The sequence below is a fragment of the Garra rufa genome, chromosome 16, assembly GCF_049309525.1.
Source record: "Garra rufa chromosome 16, GarRuf1.0, whole genome shotgun sequence".
Taxonomy (NCBI): Eukaryota; Metazoa; Chordata; class Actinopteri; order Cypriniformes; family Cyprinidae; genus Garra; species Garra rufa.
The window spans coordinates 44,135,041-44,156,565 of NC_133376.1; the positions used below are offsets into that span (position 1 = coordinate 44,135,041).

General features: G+C 36.9%; 1 protein-coding gene across 2 annotated transcripts in view; it reads left to right on the forward strand.

Moving 5' to 3' along the window:
* The window catches only part of enox2 (ecto-NOX disulfide-thiol exchanger 2), a 318,313-nt gene that overhangs the window by 215,989 nt on the left and 80,799 nt on the right, over positions 1 to 21,525 (forward strand). For both annotated transcript variants that reach the window (XM_073820293.1, XM_073820294.1), the window contains one exon: positions 20,316 to 20,471. In XM_073820293.1, the coding sequence (XP_073676394.1) occupies positions 20,316 to 20,471 (156 nt within the window). The remainder of the gene's footprint in view (positions 1 to 20,315; positions 20,472 to 21,525) is intronic.

A 21,525-nucleotide genomic window follows, 5' to 3' on the forward strand; every position in this document is an offset into this window, starting at 1 on the left:
GCTGCTTAGCAGGAAATAATATGAAGCATGCAGACTTTGATCTGCAGCTTTCTGCTGACCCGTCCTTTCCAGGGAGAACTGGGTCTGCGCGATGTTGTTATGACCCGCTCTGTTCGGTCGGCATTGGCTCAGGCGGTATTTTGATTGGAGGTGGAGGGAAGAGGCAGTACTGTCTGCCTCGAGTCGTACCTCATTAATCACACAGAGGGAGCAGCTGTTGCCTCCAACATCCTAACAGTCTCCCAAACTAAAACTCGCCACAGACTCCATTCTGTTTCTGTACTTTGCTGCCTCAGCATGTTGTGTGGAGTCGTATATTTGTGAATATGACACTGAGAAGTCCATTCAGCCAACCGGCTAATCAGTCCCGCCTCCATTACGCACAGCTGATGCCATAACCAACATCTCTTTTGAAATCTTTTAAGCAAAAACAAGGACTGTGCGATTATAGCTAAACAACTTCAATATTTATCTTTGATTTTTTCAGTAAATTAAAAAATCTTTTTTTTTCTTCACGCAGAGCTAGACAAGATGAGCATTTGAGGTTAAAAAGTATATAAATTGTCAAACATTTTTTTGAAAATAACTGATTGTTTTGCTAGATAAGACCCTTCTTCCTCGGCTGAGACCTCTTTTGAAGCTGCATTTTGTTAAGGAAAGGAGGGGACGTGAGGCCAAGTATGGTGACCCTATCTAAGTGCACACACACAGTAGTCAAAACACACCCGGAGCAGTCGTGGTATTGAGGGTGGAGAGAGTGCTGTACATTCACTCCCCCACCTACAATCCCTGTCACACCTGAGACTCGAACCTGCAACCCTACAAGTCCAACTCTCTAACCATTAGGCCACTGCTGCCCCCAAAGATGTTAAAACTGGTTGGCACCATAGAAGTCTACTATATGGAGAGAAATCCAAACACGTTTGCCTCAAAAAACATTATTTCTTTACGACCGAAGAAAGAAAAGCATGAACAACTTGGATGTCAAGGGGCTAAGTACATTGTCTGTAAATATTTGTTCTGGAAGTAAACTTCTTTAATTATGGTTATCTACAAAATTCCCCTGAAACATAACATTGAGAGATCCTTTTTTTTTTCAGTATCACACACACAACCCTTGTGAATATTCGATGTATCACTCAGTTCTTGTTACTACAGTGTATTCTAGAGGAGTACACTGTACTGTGTGTTTTTACTTGGCTTCGGTCTGGCTTGCACTTCGCTGTGATTAATTATTCAGAATCTCTGACCTGCTGTTCTCGAGTGGAGGAATAGCAGCTTCAGTCCTCTCATGCCGCGGACAGCGTCAACACACAGCGCCATTTTGAGCTACACGGCATTGGAGATGTTGGCATTCGGAGATGGCTAAGCTCTCATAAGTCGTAAGAAAGTGTTTCACCAATCCTAGCGAGGTGGTCAGATTGTGTTACAGCAGACTTAAGAACAACGTCAACTCTGACGACTCTCCATTCACACGAATGTAGTACAGTGTGCACACTCTCACTTCTTAGCTTAGCTCACTTTAGCTCACTTCCCGAGTATAAAAGAGACTCCTGTGTCTTTGTAAACATCTTCCTCCACATCCACTGTTATTCTGGAGTTTATTATTTAGCATTTCCCCTCTTTATGCCCTCCAAAGCAGGTTTCTCAGCTGCTGCTGTTGAGCAGATCTCACCTCGTGGGGACCTGTGGGCTGAGTCAAGTGTTGCAGCTCTTGACTCTTCATTCATCTGTATAAATAAGACTTCTGCTATGAATGCATCAAAGAGATATGTGTTATTGCTCTTCGGGGGGGTCCACAGGCCTTAACCGCAGCATATTTTTATGCCGCTCCATATTTCCACTCTCCTTAGGCAGAGAATGTGGGTCTGCTGTGTGATACATTATACTCGCGCAGCTCCACAGGATTCATGGGAAGCTCGTATTATGATCAATATCATCAGGAAAGACAGCTAATTGGAACAGACTCCAGCTGAGCTCTGCCTCTTTTATGGCCACGATTTACAGCAACATTTACATTTTTTTCCTGGGCTTAGCAGTCAAATCTATTTACAGGAACTCTGTATGTGTATCTATCTGTCTATTCGTCTGTCTGAACAAATGAGTGTCTGTATGCCTTTTCACTGGACACTTAAGGATGTATTTTGAATGTTTTTGAGTCATTTAATAATTACAGTGAATTCAGCGTTATATTCTTTGATATGACTCAGCTAATTGTGTGCTGTGATCATATAACTTTCATTATACTACTGGGCCGTTGAATGCTTGAATCTGGTTGGCTGACGAACATTCTAATGGTGTGCATTATTTTCAGGGAAACGCATGGTGAACGTAGTTCCAGGCAGCTCTGGACCGCATGCTCATTTGCATGCTCAGAACTTTTCTTTCTACACTGTAAAAAGTTTTCACCAGTTTCAACTTAAAAACTTAAGTTTAGCAGCTGCCTTAAAAAATTTTTTTTAAGTCATTTCAGTTCACAAGTTAAATCAGCACATTATTATTGTAATGTTCAAATGACTTGTAGTTTTAAGCTGATTTAACTTACAATTTTAAGGCAGCTGCTGAACTTAGGTTTTGAAGTTGAATCTGGTGAAAACTTTTAACAGTGTATGTTAGATTGATAAAAGAGGCCTAAGGCCGTGTTCACACTTGGCGTCTTTTTTGACAAGAAAAAGTTGACTAGGGCGTTTTTTTAGTAAAAAAAAAAAAAAAGCTGGCAGCGTTCTGTTACATAAAGCAGCCAAGTGCGTCTTTTGTTGCTATAACAACAGCTGCAACAGTAGCGTAGTGCTGTGTGGTGAAGAAATGTCGAGAAAGAGCCTCTTTGTGATGTATATTATGATAGAGTTGTTTACTCATATCATACAACTCCTTGTGCTCTGAAACTAGTACGATAAGTTTATCTACCGGCAACTTCTCCATTTTTTTTCTTGTTGTTTTTGTTGTTATGGAAACGATAGGTCCCGCTACTCGCTTGTCATTGGTCAGCTGTCAAAAAAGCGCGTGACGTAGGGTGTTTTCTTCAAAAAAGTTCAACTTTTTTCAACTTAAAAAGACGCTCTAAACTGCAAAAAAAAAAGACGCCGGCGGTGGCGTTTAAAAAAAGCGCTAGGGCTTTTTTGAAAAGACGGTTTACTCCATAGGATTAGAATGTAAAACAGACGCTGGCAGTTTGGAAAAGGACGCCAAGTGTGAACACGGCCTGCCCTAAAGCTTCCATTTGTAGATTTCTCTTTTTTATATCATGTTGCAGAGCCCATACTGAGAATCGACTGCTTGCTTCTTGCGAAGTAAATATGTTATTTGCATCATGCTCCAGTTGCATGAATTTGAAGCCTGGGAAGCCATGCTTTAGACATCGCTCACTGATCTTGACCTGTCAGTTTATGAGCTGTTTGATATGCCACCTACAGCTCCTGTTTCAGATTTGTCAGTCAATAACCAGCAGCCTGCAGTAGTCATGAGGGAATCAATGTCCTTTGCTGCTGATATGAGAGGACTATTTTTCAATGTCTGAACAGAAGGCATCTGAAATGATTTGCTGTCAGAGTATTTAGATTTAGCAGATAACTGTAATTCAGTCTCTAATATACTCATAGCCAAAAGTACTTGATATAGAACCTTTACAGTCAATACTGCAACCCTTTATATTTAGTGTTTGTCTTGAAGCTCATTCTTGCTCTTTCTGATACTGATACTTTTCACAATCGAGTTTTAATGTAACACGGTTCGTGAGTTTGGGCATTGTTTGACTCTGTTTACCAAATCTCACCGTTATACTAGCGAACTTGTGGTACAAATATAATGAATGCATTGTGTTTGTACGTGTGAAGCACATCTGGAGTTGTTTGCAAACAGCTGTGTGGCTGTCCCAATCTCAGCGAAATGAGGAAAATGATAGTTTTGCAGGCCAAAATCTCATCTGTCAGTTTAGATCTTTGCACAGCTCTGGCTCTGTACTCAGGTTTTAGTGAGGTAAGGTGATTTCCTGCTCCCAGAATTCCTGCTAGTGTCAGAGGTGAATCGCAGTGTGTAACCGCAGATCTTCAGTTGCAGATTTCCCACAAAGACACGCTGACTTATTCCGCTGGGAGATGGTTTGCATGCCTCATTTGAGAATAGCCAACATGCCTCATGGGGTCTAACTGTGTCATTCTTCAGCGCTGCTGCTGAGGGGGGCGTTTGCGGAGGAAGGCAGAGAGCGCGGCAGCGGTCGCCAGCAGCGCTCCGCTGTTAAATGCCAGGCTGATTTTCCTGACTCTCTTGCTCTTTTGATTGATGGCTGCCTTTTAATGCAGCTGCCCAAAGTGAATCGAGGTTTTAGAAGTATTGCATATTATCCAACACGCATTCCAGTACCGCATCAATATTTAAAGTGTTCAAAGTAATCCCACAATAAATATTTGAAAAGCTGTTCTTGCGTTTTGTTTTTTCAGTTTCTCATACATAATTTGAGAAGATGGTCACTGTTAGATGTTTAGCAGAATTTTACAACACCAAATACAATTATACAGGTTTTTTCCCAAACCTGTAAGACTGGCAGCAATGAACATGCACAGTATTGTTATTGTGTGCACCACAAAACCAGTCTTAAGTAGCACGGGTATATTTGTAGCAATAGAGTCGTGGAACTATGACATAAAAGCAAAATCCCAGAAGCGAGTTAGTATTTTAGCACTTCTGGTTCCATCGTCCCAAAGTCAAAGGGTTTTTTGAACGGTTAAATCCCTTAAATAAGGTCCGTGGTTAATACAAGCTCAAGATACTTTCACGTTTTATTTTACGACATAAAACACACCAATTACAGTCCACTCGTGATTTTTTTAAATGTTACTTTTCTTAGAAAAGATAACATCACGCAGAAGAGTTTATCAATTTATAATATTTTCTAAATCAAGTATAATTTGTAGTACAATTAATTGTAGAATAACCAAACTAAATTAGTTCCCCGTATTTTATATTGTCGTTCAACAGTGTTTTTTTTTTCTTTCCCCCGAAATGCAACCAGTAGTTTCGTATGGAAGCTTCTGGTTTTATTACTGATGTAATCAGCTGAGACTCATATTCAAATTACCATTATTCCATGTAAACACCACATTTACCAGCTTTACGTGGTCGTGGTGAAACTACTGATACATAGTGCTTGAAGTCACGTTAAAATTAAATATTTATGGCCACATGAAGCTGTTAGAAAGCAGAAAGATTGAGGATTTTCTAGAAGCAAGGATAAAATAACATTTTGTGTAACCGCTCTAACAAAATGATAGCTGAAACATGGTACTTTATTCACTAAAATAAATGTAATCTTACCATATTCAGAAAGTTGCTCACTCTGCTGTTATTTAATAATTTAATGCACTAGATTTTTATTGAATACTACACGGAGACTCATTATTAATTTAAATATTCATATTAATCAAGGATTTATTTTTTGGACCTTATTTCGAAATGTACAGAAATAGGTGCTTTCATGTTTTAGTTATGATTATTTAATTTATTCACTCCTTACTGTTTATTATTATTGTTTCATTTCAGTTGTATTTTGGCTCTAGTTTTGAATTTAGTCCAGTGTTATATGAAAAGATTAATGTAACATGGAGTAAAATTCATCCACAGAGTAAATCCTTTATACTGAACTGTTTCTAAAAATAAGTTTGAAAAAGGTTGTCAGAAACGTGGTGGGGAAGACGTTGAAGGCGAGCGACCGATGTAGTTCAATTATAGCCTAAGTTTAGCTTTTTAGTTCTGCTGTTTGTATTTAGGCTTCAAAATTCATACAAGTTGGCAAATGGATCAATTTTTGTGATATGGAGTTTAATATTATCACATGACTCTGTGTCAGCCAATGGACCCTTTTCACAAGACTGTGATGATGCATTTCAATGGTCATCAGCATCGTGAATCCTCAGTTTTTATATTTAGATTAGATTTTTTTTTTTTATTTGGATTCATACTATACTTTATATCGCCTTTGCATCAAATGACAAAATAACTACTTAATGAGGGTGTTTCTAATGCAGCGTCTATGGAAGTAACAATTTGACATTCTCTCTTCTGACTGCTGTTATCAGTCTCTCTCAATTTTTTCCGTTTTTTTTTTTTTTTTTTTTTGAAAGTCATTAAAACACTACAATGCAGTTTTTCTTTTGAAAAAAAAAAAACAATTTGAGATACTCTCCCCTTCACTACTGTCAAAGTTAACCCAATTATGACGACTTCTGCTACTGGGAAACCCGGAAATGTGAGAAAGGTCCATCAGAACATCTTTTCTTAATATGTAAAAGCTGGGTGATGGGGTCATATGTTAATGTGTTCTTGTTTGACGTCAGTACCATAACTATTTCTGATTGAAACATTTTTGCGGCCTGGTTTTAATTAACAATATGGGTGGACAGAGGAGGAAGCTAGTGAATGAGAGTATGCTGACACAATACACCAAACTTTTTTATTTCCCATAATTTGTCTCACTTTAGTCGAGCTTATCTGTTTAAAGGCTACTTTATATCTTCTCATTTAAAAGACTCTTCCATACTAGAGTCTCTAAAGTTGTTAGTTTTCTTCTGGAGTAGTTGCTTAACAGAGCTGAGACAAGAAAACATGGGTGTAGTTTCCACATCTGTTATTCCTCAGGCTTGAGAAAATCCTTCCTCGGCTTTGCTCTGAGAGCAAATGTAAATAATCTCTGTTAAGCTTTACTGCCCTAGGATATTCCCCTGCCTTTCCTCAATCTAAACATGATCCTGAGGATCCAGCGGTGGGAAACACTGTGTATTTGATCAATCTACTTTTGTTTAAACTAGGTCAGGTTCTAAACAAACGTATCGTTTTATTTATCTGGAGAGACCGTTTGTTTGTGAGGATCATCGGTCTTTTAGGTGCCATGAATAAATATCTTCTCCAGCTCTAATTTTTTTAACAGGCTGCTTCTCCCAGTAATTTCTCAGCCTGCTTAATGTGCTGCGTGCCAGCCGAGAGCAGGTTCCATAATTCATCAGTCCAGCGCCTATTACCTCGGTGCCAGAGCACAAGCAGACCTGCACCTGCTGCCGTGAGGCACATTAAAGGCCTCAACAGAGGGCCACGTCCATCCTGCCTAACACAGAACCGTCACATTACTCTTAAACTACTAAGAGAGATTCAACTTTCTCATGCTCAAGACTTAAAGGTGAAGATTTTCTTTCTTAAAGGGGTCATCGGAAACAAAATTCCCTTTTACATGCTGTTTGAACATAAATGTATGTTGCCAATGTGTGTACACATCCACCCTATTGTGATAAAAAACCCACCCAGTGCTTTTTTTTTTTTTTTAAATCCCTATAAATCATTACCTCTTTCTCAAATCAAGCCATTCTCAGATTCTTCTTTATACTCGGTGTGAGTGAGGTGTTTTGTTGTTGGATGTAATAATGAACATAGCGGTTTTTCATTTACTCCCGACACTTTCATTTTTGAAGCGAATGCACCCCAAAGTGTACCTAAATGCGTCTATGTTCACGCGAATCATTCGTGATCCAGCTTCACCTACGGAAGGAGTATAAGGGGTTTTTTTTATGAATCTTTCCAGATGGCCTTTCCTAATATGCAGCTGAATTTTTACAGTCTCATGAGAACCGCTCGTCAACCCACGAAAGAGAAGGGTGGGGTGAGCAGAACTCATTAGCATTTAAAGGGGCATGCACCGAAACGGCTCGCTGTGAACAGAGCTGTTTTTGACAAGGTGCGAAGGGTGTTGCTTTACACTACCATTGAGAAATTTTAACCGAAGTATGTTATAGACTTTTCATTAAGACCCTAAAGAATAATATCAACTTGTGGAAAATGGGCATCCGATGGTCCCTTTAAATGTTCATTGACTACTAAAAGTCATTCATAAGTACATCTCCCCCTAAAGTGTGAACATCTCAAGCACCATTAAAACATTTAGCGTGGTCTGCTCAGATCTGTCAATCTCTTTCCAGCTCAGCCAATAGTGAGAGTTTGGGGGCGTGGCTACTATAGAATGTGGGATCATTGCTCATGTGTTACATGGGAAAACAAATTCAGATTGAGCTTTCGGCTGGTCACACCAAGAACGATAACTATAACTACATTAGCGTCCACACCAGTGGACTATATCATCCGTTTATTCTATGCGCACACTCGTCTGGCACTTTAAATTCTCAAGCTCATTATAACAGAATTGATTCTTATTGGGTGTCAATGTTTTTATTGTTCATCAGCTGGAAAAAATCGTTCTAAAAATGAAACTATATAGTTTCTGTGGCTTTATCGTTATAGGTGCAACTCTGCTATTCTTTATTGAAATTGATTTTTTAGAACTCTTTAGCATTTATCTTTGTAGTTATCGTCCTTGGTGTGAACAGGCCTTTACAGAAGCGCAGGCAAAAATTGCAAGACTTGACAAATTACGGAAAAAAGGGCAAATATTGGCGGTGCTTTTACAAGATAGAGGAATTTGATGGAATGGTTGGGTTTCAAAGCAAAACCTAAGACATTAGATATACAAAGACAGTGCAAGCACATTACTTTTGAATGGGAAAAAGTGCAATGTGCAATATGGTGGAATATTTTCCTCCTATATAAACAAGGCCATCGCCACTTGGTAAAGTCATTGCATCACTGCAGCTGCCATTAGTAGCTCCAGTTGCCTCCAGTTGGTAACTTTTTTCTACTTGTTCTTATTCTGTTGTTTAAATTATACATTTTAAAAAGCTTTAATATATATTTTAAAAAACAAGTAGAAAAAGTTACCAATCAAATCAAATCAGTATTAACAAAATTAATTTGTCCTACAGAGGTGACACAGAACACAAAAGTGGCTTGTAGGTGTATTTTCATGTTTAATGAGGCTCAGAGGGGGCATGAGTGCAATCAAATCCATAAATTTGAGAAAAGTGTTGAGATTAATGTTTTAAATATAACATTTTTAAATATAGAAGAATAACTGAAAAGATACTTGAACGAAACTAAAACTGCCAATAGGTGGCGGCAAGTTACTGATTCATGCAAACATCTGATTGATGCAGGAATGATGCAAGTAAATGGGAAATTGAATCATTGACTTTAAATTTAGATTCGTTTTAAAACGCATGTTCATTCATAAACAAAACTCCGCTGTGTTTGAATAGGATTCGCAGCAGCTGAGTTGTGACTTGTTTCAAACTATTTTTGATGTAGAAATAGAGCAAAATCAGGCAATAGTGTTATAGTCAGACAATGTAAGTCACTTAATATTAACTGCTTGTTTATTTAACTGTTGTATTAAATCAATATCTCATTTACAAACTCCCTTAAAAATTATTAAAAGCTGTCACTCATCTTAGTTCATCAAAATTCATTATAACCAATGAAGCTCTCTACACTGCACAATCAATCTCTTATTTACACTCTTTCTACACTTTGTTTATGAAGGGATTCATGAGATATGTTTGTGATACTTTACTCAACATTGCAAAAAACTCTTAGAAACCTTTAAAGCTCCCCTGAGTGCAAACACAAATATGCTGATCAGGTCAGTCGCACTGGTGCTCCGAAATGTTTTTCATATTCGCATGCAGTTGTTTTCAGTCGCTCTAAAACTGAAACTAGAACTTGTGGGTGGCTGTATGATGGCAAATTGGTCTTGCTGTGTTTCAGAAGTCCAACCCTAAACTCTACAGCTTCTTCCAGTGCTCTTCAGAGATACTTTTGGTCAAAAGCATGTTTCCACTGCATGCGACATCTGGCAGTGCGGCCAAGCAGCCTTATTTTTGTCTCTTCCATAGAGAGTGCATTGCTCCAACAGTCCTGATCTTCACCTTGCCATGGTCTTCTGCTGCACTCATGGATCTGTGCTCTTTCTCATGTAGGGCAGAGTCTCTTTTGGATGGGCGGCTTCTGTACTTTGACACTGGCTTACTAGAGGAAGTTTTGTCCTAGATAGATTGCCATCAGTTCGAAATGTTCTGTATTTGTAGGTGGTATACACTACAAAAGCCTTTGAAATGGCTTCCTGGACTGCTAAGCTTTTTTGATGTATCCACAGAACTCAAGTTTCTCTCTAATAGTGCTTTAATGTGGTTTGCTGCACCTGATTCTAATTTTGGATATTGCAGAGATAAAAGTAGCGGTGTAGATTTTCCACATATTGACGTCAGATCTCTCTTGATTTGGGTTCAGATGAAGGAGTTGCTTTTTAATATAGTTTACTCTTCATGTGTTAACAAGATGATCCATTTTCCTTTTGTCTAACCCTTTTATAGAGTATGAATGCTGCTGCTTCTGACATCCTTCTCTTTCTTTCTCTTATTTTTATCTGGTTAGCGTGGCTCATCAGTCCCTGGTTATAGACGTCATAAAACATCTTTCTTCAGTGACTATTTAAACATGCAATAATATTTAAAAGTTTGGGGGTTTGTACGATTTTTGTATGTTTTTGAAAGGGCTCTTTATGATCAAACATGCAGTCAAATATTATGTTATTTTTACAATTTAAAATAACTGTTTTCTATTTTGAATATACTTCAGAATGTAATTTATTCCTGTGATCAAAGGTGAATTTTCAGCATCGTTACTCAAGTCTTCAGTGTCACATGATCCTTCAGAAATTATTCTAATATGCTTATATGCTTATCAAAGTTAAAAACAGGTTTTTTTAGGATTCTCTGATGTATATAAATATTGTCACTTTTATTCAGTTTAATGCATACTTGCTTTATTAAAGCATTAATTTCTTAAAATACAAATGCATGATATTATATTAAAGCTCTATTATTTAGAAATTATTTGTAATTTGATGTGAAAAGAACAATTGATGTTTAATTAAAAATACAAGCATATTCTTATTGCTTTTGGAAAAAAAGCAAACCCTTATTATTGAGGCCGTTTGAGACCCTGATGCTTATTATTCCTTAAATTATAATATTTTCTTCTGCACAGCAGGAATAAAGGAATCATAGGCTGAAAATGATGCAAGTCTTTCTCAGCAGTGCTTTCAAAACCTTGAGCTGTACCTCTTCTGTATCCTCATTTTATCTCCATTGCTTGGTCACACTGGACATGCAACTTCACAAGGGTTTGCCCCTGGTTGTTTTCTGTTTCGGATCGAAAGGTGCAACTTTGAAAGTTTTTCACAGTCCGCAGTGTTCCTTTGCCTGCGATTAATATTTCCCTTTCAAAACCATATCCTTTTGAAAAATCCTTTTTACCCTGCAGATTTGAATGCCATACGATTATCCGGGGGTTTTCTGCCTGCTCATCCACATGCATGAGCTTTATTGATTATACTATATAACTGCAATTAATGCATTTGATTGTTAATTATGTTTGCATAAAATATGACTTATCCAAGCATATGAGTGTTTTAAATTCAGCACAGAAGTTTTAATTGATATAAGAAGTCAAACGAACTCAAAATAATTAACATCTTATTTATATAGAGCCAGTTAAAATATTCAGTCTGAGTGGACCACTGCTGAGACGGGAATGTGTTTCTAATGAGAATGTTTGTTTCCTGCTCTTTCACAGATATTGTGTTGCTTTCATCAGACTCTTTTAATGATTTAACTCATATCTTGTAATATCTGAAAGCAAACAAGGCCTATTTTTCATAATATCTGAGAACAACAGTTGTGATCAAAATTAAATTGACTTACTTGTTCCTAATAGATTAAGTAAAGGAATAGCTCACTCAAAAAATAAAATTAGCTTAATATTTACTTACCCTCAGGCCAGTCAAGATGTAAATGAGGGTTTTTTTTTTGTTTGTTTTTTTTTTTTCATCATATTTGGAGAAATGTGACCCGTGCTGGCAAAATTATTTTGAGCTACAGGCAAAAGAAGTGAAAAATGTGTGTATAGTCAAATTTCTTTACAAAAATAAGTTCATTAAGCCATCTTCTAGTGATCCCAATGCTTCAAATAGTAATTAAACATCTAAAAAAAAGTTATTTGTATGTTTTCTGGTAGGAGAACCTTACTCTCTGCTCACTTTTAGACAACTGCTGCTGCTTTTTACCACAAGTTGTTGTTGCAAAGCAATATATATATATATATATATATATATATATATATATATTCAAACGCATGCTGATAAAAACAAAACGATTGTGCTGACATTTGCAAAGTGTGTGCATAAGTCCCGCCTCTTCCAATCTCCCTATAAAAACATATCTTGCTGAAATTCACGCAAACATTATATTTCATGCCTTACATTAACATTTAGTTAATGGTTGGGAAAAAATCTGATGTTTAACATTATATTAGATCCATGCATTACAGTAGGTCTTAATATAGATCTGTCTCAACGTTAATCAAACATTAAAAGAAAAGATCACTTGTAGCTCTTGATTAAACTACTGTTTATTTGCATGTTTGTTCTTATTTTTAATAACAGATTAAATTAAAATAGCTATATTGTGATTAATAATATAGTGATTATTATTAAGAAAAGAATTGGATGAAAATATGCAACGTTGCTTGGTGATTTTGCTTTGGAATCTTCAGAAAACTTTAACTCAACTTTAACTTTTTCTCAAAATCAACTCTGCTGACTTTGTCACCTTCAAACGACTGTACCTCAGTTTTTCTCTGATTCCAACAAGTCATATAAATAATTTTTATTAACAAACAAAATCACAATTATACAATAATACAAAGAGTTAAATCATATTAAGGTACAACAATCAAAACAAAAACAATAATAATTCTAAAGATTAAAAAAAAAGCAAGAAGGTATTTTAATAGAGAATATGAAAATTAAAAACTCATTTTTAAAAATGTGCTTATTCCAACTTATTTTGCCAGCACAGGTCACAAATGTAGATTTCCATCACTTGGATCCTCTGCAGTGAATGGGTGCCAACAGAAAGCTGAAAAAACATCACAATAATCCACAAGTAATCCACACCACTGTAGTCCATCAATTAGCTTCATTGTTTGTAATGAAGAATTTCATCATTAGCATTTTTGTTTGCTTCCGAGTAGATTTTGATGCAGGGAAAGGACTTTTTCACTGGAAGAAGTATTATTATGGATGTTGCATTGGTATTAGATGCATCAGTTTAAAGTTAAAACACATTAATGATGTGTTTGTTTATTACAAATGCACCTTTTGGCTCCACAAGACATTAACTGATGGACTGGAGTCATGTGCATATGTGTATACTTGTGGATATGTTTTTATCAGATGTTTGGACCCTCATTCTGACGGCACCCATTCACTGCAGAGGATCCATTAATGAGCAAGTGATTCTCCAAATATGTTCCAATTGAGTGCCATTGTGTTTGCATGGCATAGTTTTCAGTTTGCATTATGTGGGCCTGAAAATGCAAACTTTAGAAAACAGGCGAGTTTTGAAAACAATACTGTTATCATCTATATATAAACTGAGTAAATCCAAATTTGTGAAAACAGTGATATCACACGCATGCGTTCAGTCTATAGGAATGCGTATGTGCGCAGCTGTTTATTTACAAAGAGACATCACCAATTACAGACCTGGCATAAAACAGTGCTTTTAGTTGTTTTTGCACATCTGTGTGAAGGTGGATTGTTTAACAATGCTGTCAGCTGTATGCAAACTTTTCAAAAACACAAAGAAAAGGCACTTCCATTTTTAGTAGAGTCGTTGTTATGTAAACTAAACATACCCTATGACACAAACTCATCTGCATCTTGGATGGCCTGAGGCTGAGTACATTTTCAGCAAATGTTCACATTTTTGGGTGAACTATTCCGTTAATAATTCTGCAACATTTCTGTGAATATAACCGTTACATTTACAAACAAAACCGTGAATAATATAATTAGGGCCCGAGCACTGATGATGTGAGGTAGGGATGCACGATATGAAATTTTTTACCGATACCGATAGCCGATAATTAAGTCCTTCTTGTGGCCGATACCAATACTGATACCGATACGTTCATATTTTTATATGATAATTTTGTGCACCCAGGAGAATACAAAATCTGAGATAAACTAATGAAATGTATATTACTGTATATATCTGGGTCTAACAATCATAGCAAACATCAGTCCTGACTCTTCAAAAATGTTTTTTATTTTTTGTGTAAGGCACCACAATTCTAAATAAATAAAATGCTTTGACATTTGTCAACCTGGAAAAAATGAAAAGTGCATCATGGAGTAACGTCAGATGTCCAAATGTCCATTAAAGCTTCTTATTGATCATATTATGAATGTGTGCAGCAACCAAATCATACAAGGCGGGGAATAAAACATCAGAATCGAGATAAAAACATCAACTTTTCAGAATGCCGCAAGCCCAACGCAGGTCATATGACATGAACCAACCAATCAGCTTCACCCGTTCCCTTAATAACATTGAAAGCACTGCCAAGGTGGAGAAACAGCTGTACAGGAATAACCATTTTTAAATAAATTTAATAACAGAGCTACCGCAAGCGATTTTTAATGCTGACAATCCATTTATCCTTTGTTGAAACTTCCGCGTCTTTATGGAGAGCGCAGGTCATGGTTGCTTAGCAACGGCAGACGCCACAGCAGAGCAGGCTACAGAGCGGTTTGGAAAGAAAGAGAAAGCGGTGCGTCTAGTGTTTTCCACGTGTTTTTAGGCACGACGTGAACGGCCGCTAAAACAGATTCATCGCGATGACGACCTCTGAAGTGAGATTTGTTGTGTTAAAACTTGGCGGCTTTTTACCTCCTCTCAGAATCCTTGCTAAACATGTGTTGTAAATAGCAATAACATCGTCCTCCTCTGCCACCGCGAAAAACTTCCAGACCGGCGAAGATGATGATGACGACACAGATGATGACGTATTACACGCGACAAAGTCCGAGAGTCACTGCAGTTTACAGCTGCAGTCACTTGCACTCGGAAAGCAGATGAATCTCAGATAAACCAGACTGATTGATTGATTTACCAGCAAGAGTACTTTATCGGATCGGATTTCATTTATTTATCGGAGCAATAAAAATGACGTAATTTTTACCCATATCGGTTGATAATTTATCTGTCCGATAAATATTGTGCATCCCTAGTGTGAGAACCCTCTTGGAATTGCTCCGTTTCTTCTTCTTCTTATTCTTCTTCTCCAAAATGAATCGCATTTTTGAGGGCCTAAACATGCCGAAAACTCATGAAACTTTGCACACACATCAGACCTGGTGAAAATTTACGTCTGATATGGGTTTCAGAAGTGGGTGTGGCAAAAAGACTGGATAGCGCCACCTTTACACGTTCAGCGGTGTGCGCTTTGAGCTACGCTTTGCGTACATGCACGAAAATCGGTACACATATGTAACACACCAATACCTACAAAAAAGCCTCCAGGTACCAAATCCATAACCCAACAGGAAGTCGGTTATTTTTAATTTTCTCAGCAAATTTTGTGTCATTTTGGCATTTTTTCAGGCATCGTACTTGAACTCCTCCTCCTAGAGATTTATTCAGGTCAACACCAAATTTGGTGAGTCTAGTCTAAAGGCCCATGTTGACGTTAAATTTGTCAGAGGGTGTGTCCGTGGCAGTCTGAAAAATTTTGATGTTTAGCCATGAAACAGGAAGTTGCTATAACTCAGGCATACAATGTCCAATCTGCCCCAAACTTCACATGTGTGATAACACTCCTGGCCTGAAGACATCTACATGCCCATATTCAGTTACAGTCATAGCGCTACCTGCTGGCAACAGGAAGTGACACGCTGCAACAAACTCCTCCTAGAGATTTATACAGTTCAACACCAAAATTGGTCAGTCTAGTCTAAAGACCTTAGTGATGTTAAATTGCGAAGATCTTGAGTTTTCGGTAAAGGGCGTTTCCGTGGCGGCCTGACAAAGTTTGATGTTTCGCCATGGAAATAGAAATGGTTATAGCTCAGCCATAAAATGTCCAATCTGCCTCAAACTTCACACGTTCGATATATCATGTCTTTCACTAACTCAAACATACAAGGTCAATCTGCACCAAACTTCATATGTTTGATAAAAGTGCTGGCCTGAACACATCTACATGCCAATAATCAGTTATAGGCATAGCGCCACCAGCTGGCAGCAGGAAGTTTGGCACATTTAAATGACTTTGACATGTTTCTCCTATATTTACTGTATTAAAAGCATACTGCCCACCGTTCGCTGTTTTCCTAAAGCCACCGGTCGGTGGTGAACCCGGGTGCGAGGGCCCTATCATCGCTGCTTGCAGCTTTAAATTAATTTGCTTTGGCTCAGGCTACAATTTTGCAGATTGGCAGCCAAAAAAAAATGGCCATGCAGGGAAAGCCCTAATTATGTGGTACTGATTTAGACTTGCAGTCCTAGAATACACAGCATCCATTCCACTGAGGGCCACCTTATCTTCTGGCTCCATTAGTGGCTGAGAGACAGAAATATCAATACTAACAGAGTCATTAAGGCGGACGATGTGGCGGTCAGCTCCTCTGTCTCTACATGCTGCACGTTCTGTCCCACTTCTGTTAATGGTTCTCCTAGAGAGGCTGTGCTCCGGCACTGTGGCCCTCACGGCTCAGACACATCTGTCAGTTCAGAGTTTATCCTCACACTCCAGTCCGACCCTCCTGAGAGACAGCTTCATGTCCAGCAATGAAAATCATGAAAGCGTTCATATTTTCACATTTGACTCTCCTATCTCAATTAGTGTCTGTTACTATCTTCTAATAGATTTTCTTAACACTAAATTAAGCTCTCTGATGTAATAGAGTTGACCTCAAGTGTTAGGCCATATGAAAGCATTTTTATAGATGAGATTTCTGGATTCCTCTGGCTTGTGTTTCATAATATGGAAGATTTTCTTCTCTTGTTTTCTTTTTTAAATCATGATAAAAAAAACATGCTAATCATCTTAGAAACACACGAGAAACATGTTAGCAATGTTAGCAACATGTTAAAAAGATGCTAGCAATGTGTTAATCATGTTAGCCACATACTAACAAAATGTTAATCATTCTAAAACATGTTAACAACATACTAGAACGATGTTTGCAACATGTTAGAAACATGATAGCAACATGCTAATCATGCTAGCAACATGATAAATGTGCTAAGAACATGCTAGCAACATTATACCCATGTGCTTACCATGCTGTCAACATGTTAGCATTCTAAGTGATTCATGTTAGCCACATGTTAACAAAATGTTAATCATTCTAAAACATGCTAGAAACATGTTTAATCACGCGGTCATGTTGCTAGCAATGTGCTAATCATGCTTTCAACATGCTAATCATTTAAAAAAAACATGTTAATTATGGTAACAAGTTAAAACATGCTAGCAAAATGTTAACATGCTAATAACATGTTAATCATGTTAGCCACATGTTAACAAAATGCTAATCATTCTAAAAACATGCTAACAACGTGCTAGAAAGATGTTTGCAACATGCTAATCATGCCAAGGACATGCTAGCAACAATATAACAATGTGTTAATCATGCTATTAAAATGTGAACATTCTAAAAACATGTCAATAACATGTTAACCATGCTAACAACATGCTAACATTCTAAAAACATGCCAATAACATGTCAATCATGTTAGCCATGTTAGCCAATCATTCTATCAACATGCTAATATTATAAAAACATGCTTACATGTTAACAACATGTTAAAACATGTTATCAAAAAGCTAATCATGCTAAGAACATGCTAGTAACATGATAACAATGTGCCAAACATGCTAACAAAATGTTAATCATTCTAAAAACATGCTAACTAAATGCTAGAAAGATGTTTGCAGCAGGTTAGCAAAATGTTAATCATGCTAAGGACATGCTAGCAACATTTTTAAAATGTGCTAATGATGCTATCCACATGCTAACATTCTAAAAACATGTAAATAACATGTTAATCATGTTAGCCACATGCTAACAACATGCTAATCATTCTAAAACCATGTTAGACATATGTTAACATGTTAATCATGCTAGGAAAAATGCTAGCAATGTGATAATAATTTGTTAATCATGCTATCAACATGGTAACCATTCTAAAAACGACATCTCAATCAATTCAATTCAATTCAATTCAATTCAAGTTTATTTGTATAGCGCTTTTTACAATACAAATTGTTGCAGAGCAGCTGTACAAAATTTTTAGGCTACTACAATATATTTAGTAGCTTATTAGTGGTGAATACTGTATGTTGAGTCGATGTACATATGATATAAATATTAAAATCAGTAACTGTGTAATCAAACAGATGATGAACACTAATTGCAATGGTTATGTGCTGTAATCAACTTGTAGGAAAATTATGTAGTGCTGTATGTTGTTTCAAGGCTGGCATCATCTGCGGTCCTCTGAGGGGTTGGCATCATCTCTTCTTCTGAATCCGGGCTGAATCTTGTGTAAACCCTAGTTACCACGGGATGGAAATCCCATGGCAGAGACAGAGAAACAAAGAAATAATTAGCGTAGCTGCTGTTCCAACTTCCGACCAAACAAAAATGATGTGTTTAGCCCAAGCTGAAGAATATTAATGTGCATTTGATCAGATGGAACTGAAATTACAACGTTATGAGATACATTATGTGAATGCTTGGCTAAAGAGATGAGTCTTTAATCTAGATTTAAACATAGAGAGTGTGTCTGAACCCCGAACGTTATCAGGAAGGCTATTCCAGAGTTTGGGAGCCAAATGTGAAAAGGCTCTCCCTCCTTTAGTGGACTTTGCTATCCTAGGTACTACCAAAAGTCCAGAGTTTTGCGACCTTAGGGAGCGTGAGGGATTGTAGCGTAGTAGGAGACTAGTTAGGTATGCAGGAGCTAAACAATTAAGGGCCTTATAGGTAAGAAGTAATATTTTGTAAGTGATACGGAACCTAATAGGTAGCCAGTGTAGAGACCGTAAAATTGGGGTAATATGATCATATTTTCTTGACCTGGTAAGGACTCTAGCAGCTGCATTTTGGACTACCTGTAGCTTATTTATTGAAGAAGCAGGACAACCACCTAGTAGTGCATTACAATAGTCCAGTCTAGACGTCATGAATGCATGAACTAACTTTGCTGCATCAGAAACAGGTAACATGTTCCGTAGCTTAGCAATGTTTCTAAGATGAAAGAATGCTGTTTTTGTAACATAGGAAATATGATTTTCAAAAGACAGGTTGCTGTCTAATATAACACCCAGATTTTTGACTGTAGAGGAAATAACAGTACATCCACCTAGTTGCAAGTTGCAGTTTAAGAGATTCTGTGTACTGTTTTTTGGTCCAATAAGTAATATCTCAGTCTTATCTGTTAGCAATCATGTTAGCAGCATGTTAATCACGTTAACAACATGTTAATTATGGTAACAAGTTAAAGCAAAATGCTAGCAAAATGACACTTGCTAACAACATGTTAACCATTCTATAAACATGCTAGAAAAATGTTAACATGTTAATCATGCTATCAACATGCTCATATTCTAAAAACATGCTAACAACATGTTAGAAACATGTTAGCAACATGCTAATCATGCTAGGAACATGTAAACAACATGATAACAATGTTAATCATGCTATTAGCATGCTAATCATTAAAAACATGTTAATCGTGTTAATCTAAACTTTCAAACTTCAAACTTTTACAGCTGCTTTAAATGTTTAGGCTAGACTTTTTCAAGTCAACTTCAAAGTTTGTTCACAAATCTAGTTTAATTATTTTTTTTTATAATATATATATATATATATATATATATATATATTTTTTTTTTTTAATATTTTATTTTATTACTTGTATATGTAGATTTTAGGCTTTCAATATAAACCCTGAAATGTGTTATTGCTTTTTTTACTTACAGTACGGTGCATTTATTTACAGTGCGATTTACATTTCATAGATCTCGACTTTCAGAACTTTTTTGCTATTTTTTCCCAGTGCCAGAGGCAGAGCTTGTTTATCTTATGTGGCTGTAAATAAGGGAAATATTTGAAGTATGTGAGTTGAGTGCTCTTAGTAAGGCTAGACAGACTTATAAACTCTCCGCAGGTGCGGGAGAGAGCGCAGAGAGCGAGGGCTTCGGCATTTCCATTTCAAAGAGCTCCACGCTGTCATGCAGCTGTAATCTAAACCAATACCTGTAAATGAAAGCCAGTGTTCACTCTTTTTTTGCCCACAGATGGACCAGTTGTGCATAGTAACAAGCCAAGGCAAACAGCTGGGGGAATGAGTCAGTAAAAAACTATTCATTCGGAAAGCCCTTTAAATATGTATTATACTTATTTGTTTATTTATCATTGAGGGAGAGTGTTTAGCTCTCATAGCTTTAATTCGTGCCACAACAGAAACAGACTGGAGCAGCTTTTATTCACTCAGTCCTTTGTGATGTCCTCTCTTTTGTTCCCGCAGATTTTGACCCCAGCCTCGGCATGATGACTGGAATTGCTCCGATGAACCCCATGATGCCCGGCCTTGGGATTGTGCCCCCGCCGGTTTCGCAAGACATGCCCATCGTGAAGGAAATCATCCACTGCAAGAGCTGCACGCTTTTTCCACCCAACCCCAGTGAGTGTCTCTCTTTCTCACTCTGCTGCGTTCCAAAACCTAATGAGCTGACACTGCAGGCAGCGCTTTAAAGCAACCTTAAGATGCATTGTTGTAGCCAAACACAAAGGCAGAGTCCAGACATTCTCAGAATGTAATGCAACAAGCTCAGTTATTGATTATGAATAGCTTCCATGCAATAATGCAATACTGAAAATGATACAAATATGGGTTACACTTTATTTCCATAGTCCACTTTAGAAGTTTTTCTAACTATATGTAACTTTGCAACTACATGTCAGCTAACTCTCATTGGAGTATTAGTAGACTGGTGGTAATATTCATTTAAAAAGTCTCATGTTTTATACACAAATTGTGTTGCTCCGTCAATACTCAATGTAAACCCTTGTGAAAAATAAGTACACGTAATTGTTTTAAATGTGCATTTGTAGTGTACTTCAAATCCTAAAATAAGTATATAAAGTATAAAATGTACTTCAAGATAATATAATATTAATGAAGTAAAAGGTCACTTAAGTGCCCTTAAATAGAGCCCTTAAATACACTTTACATAATATTATAAAGCTTAAAAGTATATTTTAGAAAATGTATTTAAAGATAATATAATATGAATGAAACAAAAGGTCACTTAAGTGCCCTTAAAGAGAGAACACTTTTATGGAGATGTTCTTAACACACTTAACACAAGTAGGCTGTGCACACTTAAGTGAACTTAACTCTTGTACACACGTGCACTTTGTAATAATCGAATAATCTTAAAAGAATCTTTTGGAAAATGCACTTGAAGTTAATATATTAATGAAGTAAAAGTTCACTCCTAAATAGAGAACAGTTTCATGATTTCTTAACAAACTTAAGTACACTTTCCAGACACTTAACACTTACACAAGTGCACTTTGTAATAATGTAAATCTTAAAGTATATTTTAGAAAATGTACTTAAAGATACTATAATATTAATGAAATAAGAGATTTAGGTGACCTTAAATAGAGTACACTTTCGTGAAGATGTTTCTTAACACACTTAAGTACACTTAAATCATATACACAAGTGC